The 18,312-nt window shown below is 46.4% G+C and overlaps 1 protein-coding gene across 1 annotated transcript in view; it reads left to right on the forward strand.

Moving 5' to 3' along the window:
* The window catches only part of LOC139266002 (mediator of RNA polymerase II transcription subunit 12-like protein), a 799,024-nt gene that overhangs the window by 586,294 nt on the left and 194,418 nt on the right, over positions 1 to 18,312 (forward strand). Inside the window, exons 27-31 of the mRNA XM_070883728.1 lie at positions 1,080 to 1,268; positions 2,503 to 2,577; positions 6,551 to 6,741; positions 10,350 to 10,511; positions 12,744 to 12,855. Coding sequence (XP_070739829.1) covers positions 1,080 to 1,268; positions 2,503 to 2,577; positions 6,551 to 6,741; positions 10,350 to 10,511; positions 12,744 to 12,855 — 729 coding nt within the window. The remainder of the gene's footprint in view (positions 1 to 1,079; positions 1,269 to 2,502; positions 2,578 to 6,550; positions 6,742 to 10,349; positions 10,512 to 12,743; positions 12,856 to 18,312) is intronic.

The following is an 18,312-nucleotide window of genomic DNA, read 5'->3' on the forward strand; positions in this document are numbered from 1 at the left end:
GCAATGATCAAATACCCTGCTGACATTCCATGTCCAAACCCTGACGTGAACCATGTCCGCTTAGGCAAGGCAGTTGGAACCTGTCGCATCATCTATCCACATGAGCTGACACTTTCAGGGGAAAAAAGTAAATAAATTGGAAATAAAATCACCCGTCACCACTGTGCTCCCTGACCTATATGGGCTCCCGCTCCGGCAATGCCTCAAATTTAAAGTTCTCGGCCTTGTGTTTAAATTGCTCTATGACCTCAACCTTCCCTACCTCTCGAACAGCCCCGTGAGAAATCTGCGATCTTCCAATTCTGACCTCTTGTGAAGCCCCACTTCCTTTGCCCCACCATTGGCGGCTGTTCCTTCAGCTGCCTGGGCCCTAAGCTCTGGAATTCTCTCCCTAAACCTCTTCACTTCTCTCCCACTCTCTCCTCCTTTGAGATCTACTGCTTTGACCGAGCTTTTGATTACCTGTCCCAATATCACCTTCTGATGCTGGATATCAAATTTTGTCTGATAACACTCCTGTGAAGCATCAAAAGGTGCTATATAAATGCAAGATGTTTTATGTATCAGAATTTAGTGTTACAATATGTGCAAACACCTCACCTTGCAACGTGGAATGATATGACACCATAACCTCACAATGAAGGATGGCATATATAACTTTTTTTTAAAGAAGCTGACTTGTTTTTGTTATGTCTTTAGATGCTCTGATAATGACTCCACAAGGCAAAGTATTGTACTTGAACTGTAGTGACCTTACTCCATTTAATATAACTCCAGAGTGAGGCTACCACATGGTGGACTCCCTTTTATATCTGGGTACCAGTGGTGTACAGGTGACCCCCTGGGCCTCCACCAGTTGCGGCCTCTGGTGGTGCCAGCATAGTGTATACAGTGTGAACCTTGTTGATGGTACCTCCGGTAAACAAGTCTCCATCTTATGCAATTGTACAGTGACTACACAGAGAGTATATCTATAGTGTACATGTACAACAGTTTTATTATATAACATGTCCTTTTTCCTTGCCGGTCGAACCCTGTGTTTCAAAATGACATTCTGCTTTTCACTTTTCTCTTGGCAGGAGTGGGTGGGGGAACATTGCTTGAAGGAGCCCGAGAGACTGTGTACAGATAAAGATCTAATACTGGACCCAGTACTCTCCAACAAGCAGGCACGGCAACTTCTGCAACTTATCTGTTACCCGCATGGCCTTAAGGAATGTGTGGAAGGAGACAATCCTCAACGCCAGCATATCAAGCACATCCTTCAGGTATTTGGAGTGAAGATATAACAAGATTTCTCTCTTGAGCCCAAAGTCATCAAACATTTATTTTATAGAGTAGTTCAGCTCACTGATATAAAGTACGATGTAAATCGGTGCTTAGATAAAAAGGCATTGTGCCTTTTAGAAGTCTACATAACCTACGCTTTATAGCCGTGCTTTAAATCTATCACTAGCTATAACCTCATCAAATAAAACTCTGAGGGATTTCAATAATTGAAAGAATACTTTGAAAGAATAACATTGAAAGAATACTTTGTTAACAAAGCACTTTGGGTTATGTTATCCTTTGTTATTTTAAGACTTGTACACTGTGACAGAACAAGCGATTTGCTGAGGAGAATTGCTCAATACAATCGTGCCGTGCTGTAATTCTATGCCTGTAAAGAGATTCATTTGAAGAATCCTGGGTCAACAGCTGCTAAATATGTTCAGTTGAGGGAACAAATATTTCACAGAAGCAGTCATATTTGGAACAAAATTATTTTTGTTGTAAAGTTGATTGACTGATGACAGACTTGCCAGTTTGTGACCCATATACTAGGGTGCGAGGGGCACTGTCACTGATTGTTAAGACCCTGCTTGCTGTATGAGAATGATTAACGCAGTACAGATGAAAAATGAAATTCAGGACCACTGTCTGAGTGTGATACCAAGCCCATACATGTACACTGTTGAACAGGCGTTTACTTCCTTAAAATTACAAATTACTCCAAAGACTTGAGCACATTAATCTAGGCTGACACTCCAGTGCAGTGCTGAGGGAGTGCTGCACTGTCGGAGGTGCCGACTTTAAGATGAGACATTAAACCAAGGACCTGTTTGTTTTCTCAGTGGACGTAAAAGATCCCATGGCACTATTTTGAAGAAGTTATCCGCGCTATCCTGGCCAATATTTATCCCTCAGTCAACATATCAAAAACAGCTTTTGGGGTCATTATCAAATGACTGTATCTGGGAGCTTGCTGTGCACAAATTTGCTGCCACATTTCCCACATTACAACAGTGACTACACTTCAAAAAAAGTACTTCATTGGCTGTAAAGGGTTTTGGGACGTCCGGTGGTCATGAAAGGCGGTATATAAATGCAAGTCTTTCTTTCTTGTTTTCTGTATTTTTTTCACAATGTTTGAATGAAAGATTATTAAGGCAGTTCAATAAAGTAAAGGAACTAAGAGGTGATCCGTGAGTTTTTTTCCCCCCTGTCTTTGATTCTGTTTAGAATTTGGACCAGTGGACTCTGAGACAATCGTGGTTGGAGCTTCAGCTAATGATCAAACAGTGCATGAAGGAACCTGTGAGTATAAAGCACCGGCTGTGATTTTTATTGGCTCAAGACTGTCACCAAGCTCATGGTCTACAGGGCTGTAGTAATACCCGCCCTCCTGTATGGCTCAGAGACGTAGCCCATGTACAGTAGACATCTCAAGTCGCTGGAGAAATACCACCAACGATGTCTCCACAAGATCCTGCAAATCCCCTGGGAGGACAGATGCACAAACATTAGCGTCCTCGTCCAGGCCAACATCCCCAGCATTGAAGCACTGACCACACTTGGTCAGTTCCGCTGGGCAGGCCACATAGTTGGCCTGCCAGACACGAGACCCCCAAAGCAAGCACTCTACTCGGAACTCGTCCACGGCAAACGAGCCAAAGGCGGGCAGAGGAAACGTTACAAGGACACCCTCAAAGCCTCCCTGATAAAGTGCGACATCCCCACCGACACCTGGGAGTCTCTGGCCATAGACTGCCCTAAGTGGAGGAAGTGCATCCAGGAGGGCGCTGAGCTCCTCAAGTATCGTCACCGAGACCATGCAGAAATCAAACACAGGGAGAGGAAAGAGCGTGCCGCAAACCAAGCTCCCTGCCCACCCCTTCCCTCAACGACTCTGTCCCACCTGTGACAGGGACTGTGGTTCTCGTATTGGACTGTACAGCCACCTAAGAACTCATGTTAAGAGTGGAAGCAAGTCTTCCTCGATTCCGAGGGACTGCCTATGATGATGGTGAGTTTTATTGTTAGTCATTTGCTCCTTCAGACTTTGAACAGACCCGTCTTATTTTGATATTTTGAGGTTTTTAGGATTTTGAAAGGAATTGATAAAGTAGATGGAGAGAAACTTTTCCTGCTGATGGTGGTGTCTCGGACAAGGGGACATAACCTTAAAATCAGAGCCTGGCCATTCAGGAGAGAAGTTGGGAAACTTCTTCATGCAAAGGGCGGGAGACGTGTGGAACTCACTCCCACAAAAAGCAGTAGATGCATAGTTCAATTAATAATTTTAAATCTGGGATTGATAGATTTTTGCGAGACAAGGGTATAAAAGGATATGGAGCCAAGGCAGGTGGATGAAGTTCAGATACAAAGCCACTTTGATCACATTGAATGACGGAACAGGCTCGAGGGACTGAATGGCCTACTCCTGTTCCTATATATAACATTTTAAAAGAATAGTTCTCAATGTTCTGCATAGGGAACTCCCACTTGATTTTGACACTTCCCCATCTTAATGTTTGACAGACAGTGTCAACTATCCAAACTAAATCGGTGTTATTATTGTGAAGATTCTAATTAATTAGCACCGGAAATAATATGTTGTTAAGTCAAAATTTCAAACAATATTCAGTAAACTAATAATAGACGGGTAGAAAATCTGATGACTTCAGAAACTACCTGGGATCCCTTAGTAAAGCCCCTACAGACTTGGCATCTCAGTCTAAAACATTTATAATAGGAAGGGATCTGCAAACCATTCTGTTGTGTATGGGATGTGATTCCAGAGCTGTAGTAATAAAGTTGAATCTATTTGTCACACAGTGTGAACTAGTACTTGCAACAAAAAAAAACTTAAACCTCCGTCTCCAAAATATCAACTAAGTGGTCCATTTGGAGGGAAGATGCAATATATGCCTACGATAAGTCCCATCAAATTAATCAATTAGGGCCTTGTTGTTGAATTGCCTTTGGGACTGGCAGTATGCTGCACAAGTCATCATCATAGGCGGTCCCTAGTATCGAGGATGACTTGCTTCCACGCCAAAAAGGGATGAGTTCACAGGTGTTTCAATGAAGGACCTAATACTCCAGATCCCGAACTACATCGTGAAGGGTGGAAGATGCCTGTGGCTGGATTTTTTTACATGTGGTGGCCATTGCACACCAGCCACCACACGGACTTGACAGAGCTAGGTCTCCACAGCCCGCGGTAAAATAATGGGACTAAAGGCGGACAAGTCCCCTGCACCTGATGGCTTACACCCTAGGGTCTGAAAAGAAGTGGCTGCAGAGATAGTGGATGCATTGGTTGTAATCTACCAAAATTCGCTGGATTCTGGGGCGGTCCCAGTGGATTGGAAAACCCCAAATATAATGCCCTCATTTAAAAAAGGAGGCAGACAAAAAGCAGGAAACTATAGACCAGTTAGCCTAACATCTGTTGGGAAAATGCTGCAATCTTCCCCCCCCCCCCAACAGCGATCTTTCCCCCCCCCCCCCCACAGTGATCTCCATCCCCCAACCCCCGACAGCGATCTCACCCCCACCCCCATAGCGATCTCTTCCCTCACATCCCCACAGCAATCCCCCCCCCCCCCCCCGGGTGATCTATTACCCCCCCCCCCCCCAGCGAACTCTTTCCCCCCCACCCCAGCGATCTCTCCCCCCCTCCCCAGCAATCTCTCTTCCCCCCCCCCCACCGTGATCGCTTCCCCCCGCCCTCCACAGTGATTTCTTTCCTCCCCCCCCCCCCCACGATCTCTCCCACCGCCCCCCCCCACCCCCAACGATCTCTTACCCCGTCCCAGCGATCTCTCCTGCGCTCCCCCGATCTCTTCCCCCCCCTCCCCCCGCAATCTCTACCACCCGCTCCCCCCCCAACAGCGATCTCGCCCCCATCCCCCACAGTGATCTCTTTCTTCCCCCCCCCCCCCCCCCAGCGAACTCTTTCCCCCCCCACCCCCACGATCTCTACCATCCCCCACCCCCGCGATCTCTCCCGCCGGCCCCCCCAACGATCTCTTACCCCCCCCAGCGATCTCTCCTGCGCCCCCTGATCTCTCCACCCTCCCCCCGCGATCTCTACCACCCCCTCCCCCCCAACAGCGATCTCGCCCGCCCCCTCCCCCCCCCAACAGCAATCTCTCCCCCACCCCCCACAGTGATCTCTTTCTCCCCCCCCCCCCCCTCCCAGTGATCTCTTCCCCTCCCCCCCCCCCCCTCTGCCAACGATCTCCCTTCTCCGCCCACTCGGACCCAGCGGTACTGGGCAGTAAAAGATGACGCACCGCCCGGAGACCGCCGAAAAAAGGGTGGAAATTGTGTTTCACCAATTCACGCCCCTTAATAGTTAGTTATGGTCATAGCTGTAATAATAGCAGTCATTGAAATTGGTGCAGTTCTGCCTCTTCGGCATCGTACAATCACTGATGTTGATGTGGCTGCCATCAGTTGCTGCTGCAGTGGGAGAAGGGTGAATAGCTTCTCATATTATAACAGTGAAATACATTTGGATGTGCCTATACATAGAAAATAGGTGCAGGAGTAGGCCATTCGGCCCTTCGAGCCTGCACCACTATTCAATAAGATCATGGCTGATCATTCACCTCAGTACCCCTTTCCTGCTTTCTCTCCAAACCTCTTGATCCCTTTAGCCGAAAGGGCCATATCTAACTCTCTCTTGAATATATTGAATGAACTGGCATCAACAACTCTCTGCGGTAGAGAATTCCACAGCTTCGCAATTCTGAGTGAAGAAATAATAGGAAGAAAGATCATTTCATGACTTGCCAGACCATCCATTGCATTTTGACATAAGAACTTAAGAAATAGTAGCTGGAATAGGCCAGTTGGCCCTTCGAGCCTGCTCCACCATTCAACAAGACCATGGCTGATCTTCTACCTCAACTCCACTTTCCCTCACTATCCCCATATCCCTTGGACCTCTGTCTTGAATATACTCAACGACTGAGCATCCACAGCTCTCTGGGGCAGAGAATTCCAAAGATTCACCACCCTTTGAGTGAAGAAATTTCTCCTCATCTCAGTCCTAAATGGCCGACCTCTTATCCTGAGTCCGTGACCCCTGGTTCTAGACTCTCCAGCCAGAGTAAATATTTTCCCAGCATTAACCCTGTTAAGCCGCTTAAGAATTGACGATGTTGACATAGAGCTATAATTGGAACTGAAATGCATCATCAGTTTTTGTGACGATGATGTTGAGTTGAGATGCTCTTGTGCTGTTGTGCTTTTTAACTGACTGTCTTCTTGTCAGGGTCCAGCATCAGTTGCTGAGATGAACTCATTGTTGGAAAATATCGCCAAGGCCACCATTGAGGTCTTCCAACAATCTGCTGAGCTGAACAGCAGTGTTGTGGCAGCCGGGGTCGGGCTGTTCAATCCAAACAGTAACTGCAACAATGGAAATAGCAACCCAAGGCAGAATGGCAAAAAGACATTCCTAAGGTAAAGCAAGTTTTATTCTGCACTGTGAGCAGCAGGGAATGGGATGATAGATGGCTAGCGAGAGTTAAAGAATCTGATAATTGTTCTGATTTTCTTGTTTATGCTGGCATAGCTGCATGCAGCTCGATGTAATAGTAATATTGTTGGCTTACAGACTTGACACCTGTGGTTACAGGAAAACATGGAAACATTGCCTGATGTGCTGACTGGCAATAGAAATTTGACATTTACAAGCTCCAGTATCCTCTGGCTCTTGCACCAGCATTCCTGGCTCGATAAACCAATGCTTAACTCTGCATTTGAACTCCTCTGTCTAAAGGATAGAGTTTGAGAAAGCAGCACTGTGTGCGAGAGTGTTCAACAGACAGGGCAAACGGTGTGTGAAGCTTCACCGAAGGCATTCAGTGCAGGATTGCCGCTGTGCTCTCACAATATGCTGATCCTCTCCTTTACCACTTTGTCTTTTTCCCCTGCTCCCTCCTCCATTTCCTGGCGGCACATCCTCATACTGAGGTTCAATTTGGCAGTCACCAGTCAGTCCCCGGTGCCGTTGTGACGATTCTTGATGGGTGAGCCGAAACTGTGAGTGTCGGCAGACTGTTCCTTCTGCGGCAGCTGTTGCAGCGGGACGTGATGGTGCCTCAGTAGATATCCATACCAGCATTTTCCATCACTGAGCAGGAAAAATGTTGCCAGACCTTTCACCTTCCTTTGCTTAGCGGTCCTGAGGCAAATTATAGTGTCCCAAAGGCCGGGCTGGCTGAGATTGCAAACAACCGACTCAGCATAGACCAGAATCGAATTTGATCGCCTGGCCTGGTTTCGATCAACTGCGGGGGGGTTGGACGGGATTTTTCCGGAATATTTTTTCCTTTTATTGGCCCTTTGTTTTTTTTTTGCTTCTCCCAAGAGATTACATGGCTATGAGGTAGGATTGTGGGGAGGGGCAGGGGAGGAGTGAGGGGGAACCGGGGTCGGGGGGTGGCACGGCTGGGTAAGGAAGTGTCTAGTTATCCTGTTCCGGCCCTCATGGTGTGGGGTAGGCCTGATGGGCCAGCTGGTCTTTTCCTGCCTGCCAATTTTGTATGTTCATAATCTGGGATCTTCAGATCTGCATGTCTCAGAGACCATAACCTTAACAACATGCCTTTAACAACTGAACCACGAGGGAGCTCAGTACAAAATGCCAAGATATTGTGTTCCTGCCATCAACGTGGGAGTCGAGCTTAAACACTCCCGCAGCTCCAGTGCTGTTGCTCTAGTCAGCAACCTGTGGAGTCATAAGAACATAAGAAATAGGAGCAGGAGTAGGCCATTCGGCCCCTCGAGCCTTCTCCGCCATTTGCTAAGATCATGGCTGATCTGATCATGGACTCAGGCCACTTCCCTGCCCACTCCTCATAACCCCTTATTCCCTTATCGTTTAAGGTTAAGGTCAACTGGCCCTTTCTGCTATTCTCCAACATACTTTTGGGTGAGATTCTAAACCAGGGGACTGTCTGCCATCTCCGCTGGTTCAGGCAAGTGTTTAAACAAATAAACAATCCATGGCACTCTTCGAAGAGAAGCTGGGTGTTCACCAGACGCTCTGGATAGCTATCCTCCCACAACCAATGCCTGTGCTGTTTGTGGGACATTGGTTCCGTGGAATGGCTGAATATTTACCTGCATAATAGTGACAGAGTAACCCGCGTGAAGCGCTTTCGCATCTTTCAGCGTGACAATATAAATATCATCACTTTGAGACATTTCTCCATGACAAAATATAATATAAATGCAGATCATATTAATAATGCACCACATACAAAAGCAGAAAATGCTGGAACTCTCAGTGGGTCAGGCAGCATCTGTGGAGAGAGAAACACAGTTAACATTTCGGATCAATTACCCTTTGTCTGAACTGGCAAATGCACGAAATGAACAAATTCTTAAGGAGCACTGAAAGGGGGAGGTGAGGAAAGAACAAAAGGGAAGGTCTGTGATAGGGTGGAAGGTAGGAGAGATTAGAGAGACAAAAGGGATGATGGGCCGACTTGAGCTGGTAATAGCAGTAGTTAGAAAATAACATATGAAGAAAGACTGAATCGACTAAGCTTATATTCACTGGAATTTAGAAGAATGAGAGGGGATCTCATAGAAACATATAAAATTCTGACGGGATTGGACAGGTTAGATGCAGGAAGAATGTTCCCAATGTTGGGGAAGTCCAAAACTAGGGGTCACAGTCTAAGGATAAGGGGTAAGCCATTTAGGACCGAGATGAGGAGAAACTTCTTCACTCAGAGAGTTGTGAACCTGTGGAATTCCCTACCACAGAAAGTTGTTGAGGCCAGTTCGTTAGATATATTCAAAAGGGAGTTAGATGTGGCCCTTACGGCTAAAGGGATCAAGGGGTATGGAGAGAAAGCAGGAATGGGGTACTGAAGTTGCATTTTCAGCCATGATCTTATTGAATGGTGGTGCAGGCTCGAAGGGCTGAATGGCCTACTCCTGCACCTATTTTCTATGATTCTACGATTAGTTTAGATAGGGTGTGAATGGCGGGATAATTACCAGCTGCCATGGGAAACACAGAGAGAAAAAAGACATCAAAGCAAAATATAGGCAGAGGTTAAGGTCTGAAATTGTTGAACTCGATGTTGAGTCCAGAAGGCTGTAAAGTGCCTGAACGAAAGATGAGGTTCTGTTCCTCCAGCTTGCGGCTGTAAAGTGCCTATCGTTTTAGTATTAGTGATTTGGTTGCAGTGAGCGAGCTGCGGATGTTTGTCCGGTAATGCACGGTAAACTGTTGTGAACCCCAGGTTTTTACAGTGCATCACCAGGCACAGCTTTGAGAATGATTTTGTGCTCTAATCTCACTGCCAGCTATTCCTGCTCTATATAGTGTCAGGTTGCTTTGCAAAAGATGTAACAAAACTGACAGAGGGCTTCGAGGTTTGTTGTAATAGAAAGTTAGAAAAGTGCAGATAGTTGCTCAGCAACTGAAGAGGGAAAAGGCAGGTTACCGTTTGAAGAGAGACCCCCATCCCCATCGTTTTTACTCTGATCGGGACACTAACTTCTCTCTTCTCTTTCCAGCTGCTGACTGGCCTGTTGTGTATTTCCAGAATGTTTATGTTTATATTTCAGATTTACATCGTTTTTTTTCTCTCTTTCCCCCCCTCCCTCTCTCTCTCTCATCTTTTCTGGATGTCTTTGGTACATAACAAACTTGCACTTTTGCCATTGGAGTCTCTCTTTGATATAGGCCACAAGGTTCCAAATGAGTTAAAATAAATTGTTGTGTTCCTACCACAGATGAGACTGCACACAGGGAGGTTAAAGTAACAGTGACCTCAGTCTTTATTAAGACACACCAGAGTAAAAGGCCTTGGGGGCCGGCTTATATACAGTGCTCCCAAGAGATGCTGGGATCCCTTGGGACTTCAGGGGATGCGCTCCCTGGTGGCGGAACATGGGAGTGCATGCTTTACAGATACACAACATAAACAGTCTCGTTTTGAGTGCTTTTTGAATAGGTTTGCAGTTTATTTTTTAATCTGAAAGTCCCCCGGTGTCCATTTGCTAAGTGTTTTGTGTGTGTGTGTGTGTGTGTGGCTTGCATTCAGCTGCTCGGAGAGGAAAGGAGTTTGGCTTGTGGCGCCGCTGATTGCAAAACTGCCCACATCCGTTCAGGGTCGAGTGCTCAAGGCAGCTGGGGAAGAGCTGGAGAAGGGTCAACACTTGGGGTCATCGTCTAAAAAGGAACGAGACAGACAGAAGCAGAAAAGGTAAGAAAATTATCACAAGGAACCAAAAAAAACTAGCACCATGCCAGTCGGTAGAGCATTGTTCCCGTTGCAAAATATTTATAATAATCTGTTTATTAAACAAAACAGGTCAGGAAAGTCCGAGGTTTGATTCCCCAATCTGTATTAGCAGAACTTAAATGGGACAATCGTGGAACAGCTCCCACTGCTTATAGCGGGCCACTTGGTGTCAACCCAGTTTGCCCACCATATGCGTTGGCTGTGTAGCCAAGAATTTATTTAAAAGCATAGAGAGGTTCTTCATCCTCTGTCTCTCCACTTCCCACTCTGTCTAAATGCCCCCGTAATTATCCAAATGGGAGAGAGAGAACATAAGAGCATAAGAAATAGGAGCTGGATTAGGCCATTCGGCCCCTCGAGCCTGCTCCGCCATTCAATAAGATAATGCCTCCTCTTCCACATCAACGCCACCTTCCTGCACTATCCCCATATCCCTTGATTCCCTTAATATCCAAAAATCTATCGATCTCTGTCTTGAATATACTCAAAAACTAAGCCTCCACAACCCTCTTGGGTAGAGAATTGCAAAGATTCACCACCCTCCGAGTGAAGAAATTTCTCCTCATCTCAGTCCTAAATGGCCGACCCCTTATTCTGAGACTGTGACCCCTGGTTCTAGACTCCCCAGCCAGGGGGTAAACATCCTCCCTGCATCTACCCTGTCAAGCTCTGTAAGAATTTTGTATGTTTCAATGATATCACCTCATTCTTCGAAACTCTAGAGAATATAGGCCTAGTCTACTCAATCTCTCCTCATAGGACAATCCCCCCATCCCAGGAATCAGTCTGGTGAACCTTTGTTGCACTGCCTCTATGGTAAGTATATTTTTCCTTTGGTAAGGAGACCAAAACTGTACACAATACTCCAGGTGTGGTCTCACCAGGGCCCGATATAATTGCAGTTAGACATCTTGGGGCTGAAATTGCTCTCAGCAGGAAATTGGGGAGGGCACCTTGAATTTACCAGCAGGAGTCAGAGGGGAGAGACAGAAAATTAGGCTCTTTAACTCTGACATCGCCTCCCAGTGCTTTGGGGCACTGTTTGAGGTGGTGTTGTGGCAGGTTTGCGAGGGAACGAGGCAGTGATGACGTCAGCGCGATGCGGGCATGCCGCTTCACGCTGATGCGTCGCAGTCTCCCTATGTCCTTCCCCTGCACTTAAAGGGGAGGGTCACCGTGAGGCCAACGTGGAGCCCATTGGGCCACCAGTGAGGGGTTCGGCCAGGCCAGCGGTTCGGCGCGCGGGGCGGAAACAGGGGGCGTGGCGGGAAAGCTATTCCCGCCACCCTAGGCCTGAGGGCAATTTCGGATGGGTGGGCTCCACCACCTGCCCCTGGGCGGAAAGGCCTTGCTGCCCCATTAGAGGCGGTAATGGGCCTTAAAGAAGGGGGCAATTCCCCCCCCCCCCCCGCCCTTCCCCCGTGGTGCTGGAGATCTGAACAGGGCTGAGGTATCCAGCGATCTCTCGGATCCACTTAGAGCCGGTGGGTCTGCTCGAACGGACTTAATGACGGGTGATCGCAGTGTGAAGAAGAAGAAGGAAGCGAGATGCCAAGGTGCGGGGAATTCCAGCGAATGGGACCCAGGCAGCTCTGTCGCCAACTGTCGGCTGAAGGGACAAGAATGCAGAACTCGGGGAGGTCTAGAGCAGCAGAAAGGTGCAGAGGTAGGGTAGGAGCAAGGCCACGATGGGATTTAGCTGCAGAGCTGGTTGTAACAAGAAAGGAGGCCAGCGAAAAGTAAAAACAAAACTTTTAAATTGTTTTTAAAAGAAACTATTTGGATGTTGAGTGGTTACACCTGGTGACAACATAAGAAGCAACATCAAGGAAATGGCTTGTAGTGCTGGAAATAACATCATTTGCCTTCTGGCAGTCTGTGTTGTAATCCACAGTCCCGAGCTATTTCTGGGTAGACACTTGACTTGTCTGAAGCCAGATTATTTTAAAATCAATGAGTGCTCTGTGCACGAGGTACTGTAGTCATTGCTGTCCCAGCACCCCCTCCCCCCCCTCAGCATTCCTAGCCAAGTGTCGATGTTCCTCTTGTGATTCATTGTCATCCACAGCCGTGTGTCTCATATTGACGAGTCTTTATGTTATGAAGTGGAACTTGTGTCAGAATGGGTGATGCGGTTCTATTCTGTTTGTATCTTGATTTAACCTCTGTCCATTACTTTTTTTTTATCTGCAGCATGTCACTGTTGAGCCAACAGCCATTCCTGTCCTTGGTCCTCACCTGCCTAAAGGGACAGGATGAACAGCGAGAAGGCTTGCTGACCTCCTTGCAAAATCAGATCAACCAGGTAAAGGGTTATAAGAACGAAAATCAGCACATGCAGAGTGTAGCTCTTGAGGGTGAAAAATTCTACATTTCGTGAATGAAAATATATTTTGACACGGTACAATTGGACCTCACTGTATTGAACTCTGGATTTATTTGCCAATGAGGGACCAACATTGAGCTGTCAAGATCGGGGGAATTCAAACAGTAGAATCTAACAGTAATAAAAGCAGAAAGTGCTGGAAACGCTCATCAGGTTAGACAGCTTCTGTGGAGAGAGAAACAGAGTTAATGTTTCAGGTCAGAAGCTAGCGGTATTGCTGCCATAATGAACATTACAGCCAATTGCCTGTAGGAGGGAGGATCATCGGGGATTGGGTGGCCTTTATTGAATCTGGTTTTGGTAATCTCGAGCGCAATACAATGAGGTCCTACTTCACAACTCCTCACCTATCAAATTTCCACCCGACTGAATGGAGATTTTTCCACATTAGTTCAGTCAGGTGAAGTTGTCCTGCCCTGGAGAATTAAATAAATATGTTAATGCACCATCTAAGCAAATATTCTACTTATTCTTTAACTGAAGTGAGTTTAAAAAAATACAAAGGTTGATGAATTTTTCTGTGTAGAAGTTCGCGGGCCCCATAAGAGGTGCGTTCTGAGGGCTTGTGTTTCCCATTGGTTGGCAATAGACCTCATGCTGCCCCTGAAGCTCTACGCAGAACAACACAGTAGAACATAAATAGCAGCAACTAGTATTCATGCAATGCATTTAATGTAGGAAAGACTTGTGTGGCACTTCACAGAAGTATGAGAAAAAATGGATGCTGAGCCAAAACTGAAATCAGGAAGATGGGGTGACCAAAAAGCTTGGTCAAAGAGGTGGGTTTTAACAAGGGAAGTAGCAAGGCAGTGAGGTTTAAGGAACGAATCTTAGGAAGTAGGATCTAGGCAGCTGAAGGCATGGCCACCAATAGTGAGGAAGGATAAGGGAATGCACATAAGCCTAGAGATGGGGGAACAAACCATTCAGGGAAGGGCTGGAAGAGGCTACAGAGAAGGGGGAGGGAAAGGCCATGGAGGAATTCAAAAACAAGAAGAATTTTCAATCTGAGTTTACGGAGGACTGGGAGTTGATGTAGGTCAGTGAGGATGGGGGTAATGGGCGAGTGGGTCTTGGTGTGGGATAAGATAGTGGCAGCAGAATTTTAGATGAGGTGGAATTTATGGACGGGTGATGGTTGGAAGGCCCACAAGGAAAGCAAGGAATCGGGTTTCGAGGTGTATAAGGGTTTCAATAGTGGATGGAATGAGGTAGGCGTTGAGGCAGGTGGCCTTCATAGCGAGGGGATTTGAGTATAGGAGCAGGGAGGTCTTACTGCAGCTGTACAGGGCCTTGGTGAGGCCTCACCTGGAATATTGTGTACAGTTTTGGTCACCTAATCTGAGGAAGGACATTCTTGCTATTGAGGGAGTGCAGCGAAGGTTCACCAGACTGATTCCCAGGATGGCAGGAATGACATATGAGGAGAGACTGGATCGACTGGGCCTGTATTCACTGGAGTTTAGAAGAATAAGAGGGTATCTCATAGAAACATATAAAATTCTGACGGGACTGGACAGGTTAGATGCAGGAAGAATGTTCCCAATGTTGGGGGAGTCCAGAACCAGGGATCACAGTCTAAGGATAAGGGGTAAGCCATTTAGGACCGAGATGAGGAGAAACCTCTTCACTCAGAGAGTTGTTAACCTGTGGAATTCCCTACCGCAGAGAGTTGTTGATGCCAGTTCGTTAGATATATTCAAGAGGGAGTTAGATATGGCCCTTACGGCTAAAGGGATCAAGGGGTATGGAGAAAAAGCAGGAAAGGGGTACTGAGGTGAATTATCAGCCATGATCTTATGAATGGTGCTGCAGGCTCAAAGGGCCGAATGGCCTACTCCTGCACCTATTTTCTATGTTAGATAGGTGGAAATAAGTGATATTTGTGACAGAGGATATGGGGGTCAGACAAACAGCCAAGATGCTACGATTGCAAACATTCTGCTTCAGAGTTAAAGAGTGGCAAGGGCAGTGGATGGACGCAGTGACGAGAGAGCGGAGTTTGTGGTCGGGGCCAAAGACAATGCCTTCAGTCTTTTCAATGTTTAGCTGGATGGAGTTAAGAATCATTCAAGATTGTATGTCTGATGAGGAACCTTGACTATCTAATGGAGCTGACACCGAGCCACGTAAGGTGACCAAAAACTTGGTCAAAGAGGTAGGTTTTCACGAGAATCTTAAAGGAAGGTAGAGAGGCAGAAAGGTTTAGGGAGGAAGTTCCAGAGCTTCGGGCTCAGGCAGCTGAAGGCATGGCCACCGATGGTGGAGCAATTAAAATCGTGAATGCGCAAGAGGCCAGAATTAGTGGAGCACAGCGATTTCAAAGGGCTGTGGGGCTGGAGCAGATATATCTCTTAATTTGGTCTCACTTTTATCATATTTATTTTGGGCCTCAATATGGACGTGTTATCACTGATGGCCATGTCTACGTGATGGGTCGATTCATGTGAAAATGATGACCTCTGAGGGTGATGACTTCAGAGCACATTTGGGGAGAAATTGATTAGCCAGGCGCTAAAGTTTCCCTCTCTCAAAAAAATTCGCTTTAGCGCTCCCGGAAGGAAGTGGAGCGCTAAATCAAGCGCTTCAACAGCGCTGCACACTGGGCCGTGTGGCGCTGCCCCGTACAAAGGGCCCTTTCCTCCCTTAAAGGGAAGGGCTATTGCTGCAGGCTCTGCAATAAAAAAAGCAACTACCTGGACCATCGAGGGAGTGGGAGAGCCTAATGATCAGCCCAGTACTCGAGCAGAGAGCTGGGCTGAGCGATCACGGGCAGGACCCCACCAAGAAAATGGAGGAACACAGTGAAAACAAAGGTACGTATTTTTTTACTTACCTTGGGCACCTCGCCTTTAATCATTGCCCCATTAGCGGCCGGCTGCCCGATCCACATCTCCTGCGGCTGTCGGTGTTTTTGCCCGGCACTGCTGCAGAGGACGGAAGGCAATTTTGGAGCCGGGAGTAGGAGATCGGGACGCAAAACCTTAGCGCTGCCGCTAAACTACTGCCCAATATAGCAGGAGGCGTAGTCAGCGCCGCGCCCAGGCGCTACTGCATTTGCTCCCCCAGGGTCGCTAACGCATTTGCTCCCCCGGGGGGGGCGCTAACGGGAGGTGCAAATGCACCGAATTTCTAGGCCATTTTCTTGATCAGTATCAAATATGCAAGATTAGCAATGTCACTCAGTAAATAAGTCTAACCATTGCTGAAAACTGAGCAATGATCTTCAGATTTAACATTATTCACTGAGTATTCGGAAAAAGTTAAACAATCACATCAGCTTGTTTGCAATAGTACCATGCTTCCAGTTTTTGGACCAGACGCTCCTGAATTTTGATGACCGTGCACAGAAATATCTAAAACATAAACTTCATCTCAAAACTTTAATTATCTGTCTCTTATAATTTATTGGTCTTAATTCTTGAGGTAGAGAAGAGAGATTTATTATTTTTTTTACTAGCCAGAAAACAATGATCAGAAATCATACCATATTCCTACCCGTACTAAGGACTGCAGACTCTGGAATAAAAAAGCAACTATTTGGACCGCCAAGGGAGCGGGGCAGGCGCTCGATCAGCCTGGCACTGAAGCAGCGAGCCAGACTGAGCGTTGGCTGGCAGCACCCCACCAATCTGGCTTCTCTCATCCTTTGACCAGTTAAAAGTGTAATTACAGCTGAATCGACATCAGTGCGAATAATTTCACAATAAGCGGCATTATTCACATTTAATCCGAATTCTTCTGAATTCATTCACCCACATCCTTGCTGGATCTGACAGCCCCGCTTGCCGTCTGAACTACATATGGAGGATTTAACTCAACCTGCTATACACGTGAAAGTGATTACATCCAAAATTCTATCAAACCAATTACATTTTAAAAAGAACAGAGATTTCATATGCTTTCATATCTTTAGCACATCTCAAAGCACCCCATAACTTTTCTGAAGTGTCCTCATTTCTGTTCTGAATTATCCGTTTCCCATGATTCTGCTTTGTCATGTGCCAATCTCTTCACTTCACGTGAAATACAGCTTTAAAGGGAGACCAGCATGAGGGAGAAAGGAATCGAAGGTTATGCTGAAAGGGTGAGATGGAGGCTCATGCAAAGGATATCCCCAGTTGGGTTGAATAGCCAGTCATTGAAAGCTGGCATGCAGGTACAGCAGGCGGTGAAGAAGGCAAATGGCATGTTGGCCTTCATAGCGAGAGGATTTGAGTATATCAGTATAGTCTTACTGCAGTTGTACAGGGCCTTGGTGAGGCCACACCTTGAATATTGTGTACAGTTTTGGTCTCCTAATCTAAGGGAGGACATTCTTGCTATTGAGGGAGTGCAGCAAAGGTTCACCAGACTGATTCCCGGGATGGCAGGACTGACATATGAAGAAAGACTGGATCGACTGGGCCTGTATTCACTGGAGTTTAGAAGAATGAGAGGGGTCTCATAGAAATGTATAAAATTCTGACGGAATTGGACATGTTAGATGCAGGAAGAATGTTCCCGATGTTGGGGAAGTCCAGAAGCAGGGGTCACAGTCTAAGGATAAGGGGTAAGCCATTTAGGACTAAGATGAGGAGAAACTTCTTCACTCAGAGAATTGTGAACCTGTGGAATTCTCTGCCATAGAAAGTTGTTGAGGCCAGTTGGTTAGATATATTCAAAAGGGAGTTAGATGTGGCCCTTACGGCTAAAGGGATCAAGGGGTACGGAGAGAAAGCAGGAGTGGGGTACTGAAGTTGCATGATCAGCCATGATCATATTGAATGGTGGTGCAGGCTAGAAGGGCCGAATGGCCTACTCCTGCATCTATTTTCTATGTTTCTGTGCTGTACATTTGATGTAAAAGGATGGCAAATTTACTAATTTGCACACTGTATACACAGAGCCAATTTTCCTACATATTCATAAAGCATATTTCAGCAGTGGAACAGTCTCACTCAGTTTGATATGATTTGGTCCCAGGTTTTGTGCCCGATGCATTTAAAGCTACAATTTATTTGATATTTGTGCCAGGGATGTGAGCCAGCATTTATTGCCCATCCCTAATTGCCTTTACTATTTATTACTCGAGAGGCTGAAATTTCTCAGCAGAGAAAGAGGAGAATGACGATTTTTCTTTGATGTTAACAAAACTACACTTGCAAATTGGACTCCACGTCGTTAGCAAGTTGGCAATTGAGGAAAGAAGCAGCAAATCTTTGGTCTTTATGAGGAGAAATGTCACCCCTTACAATTTTCTTTTTACTTTACTATTCCTTGCTGTGTTTTTTTTAATCTCTCATCGTTTCTGTTGGTTTTCCTCTCTTTTTTTCCGCTATCATAGAATCACACAGTACATTCGGCCCTTCGTGCCTGTGCCGGCTCTTTGAAAGA

The sequence above is a fragment of the Pristiophorus japonicus genome, chromosome 6, assembly GCF_044704955.1.
Source record: "Pristiophorus japonicus isolate sPriJap1 chromosome 6, sPriJap1.hap1, whole genome shotgun sequence".
In the NCBI taxonomy this organism is placed as follows: domain Eukaryota; kingdom Metazoa; phylum Chordata; class Chondrichthyes; family Pristiophoridae; genus Pristiophorus; species Pristiophorus japonicus.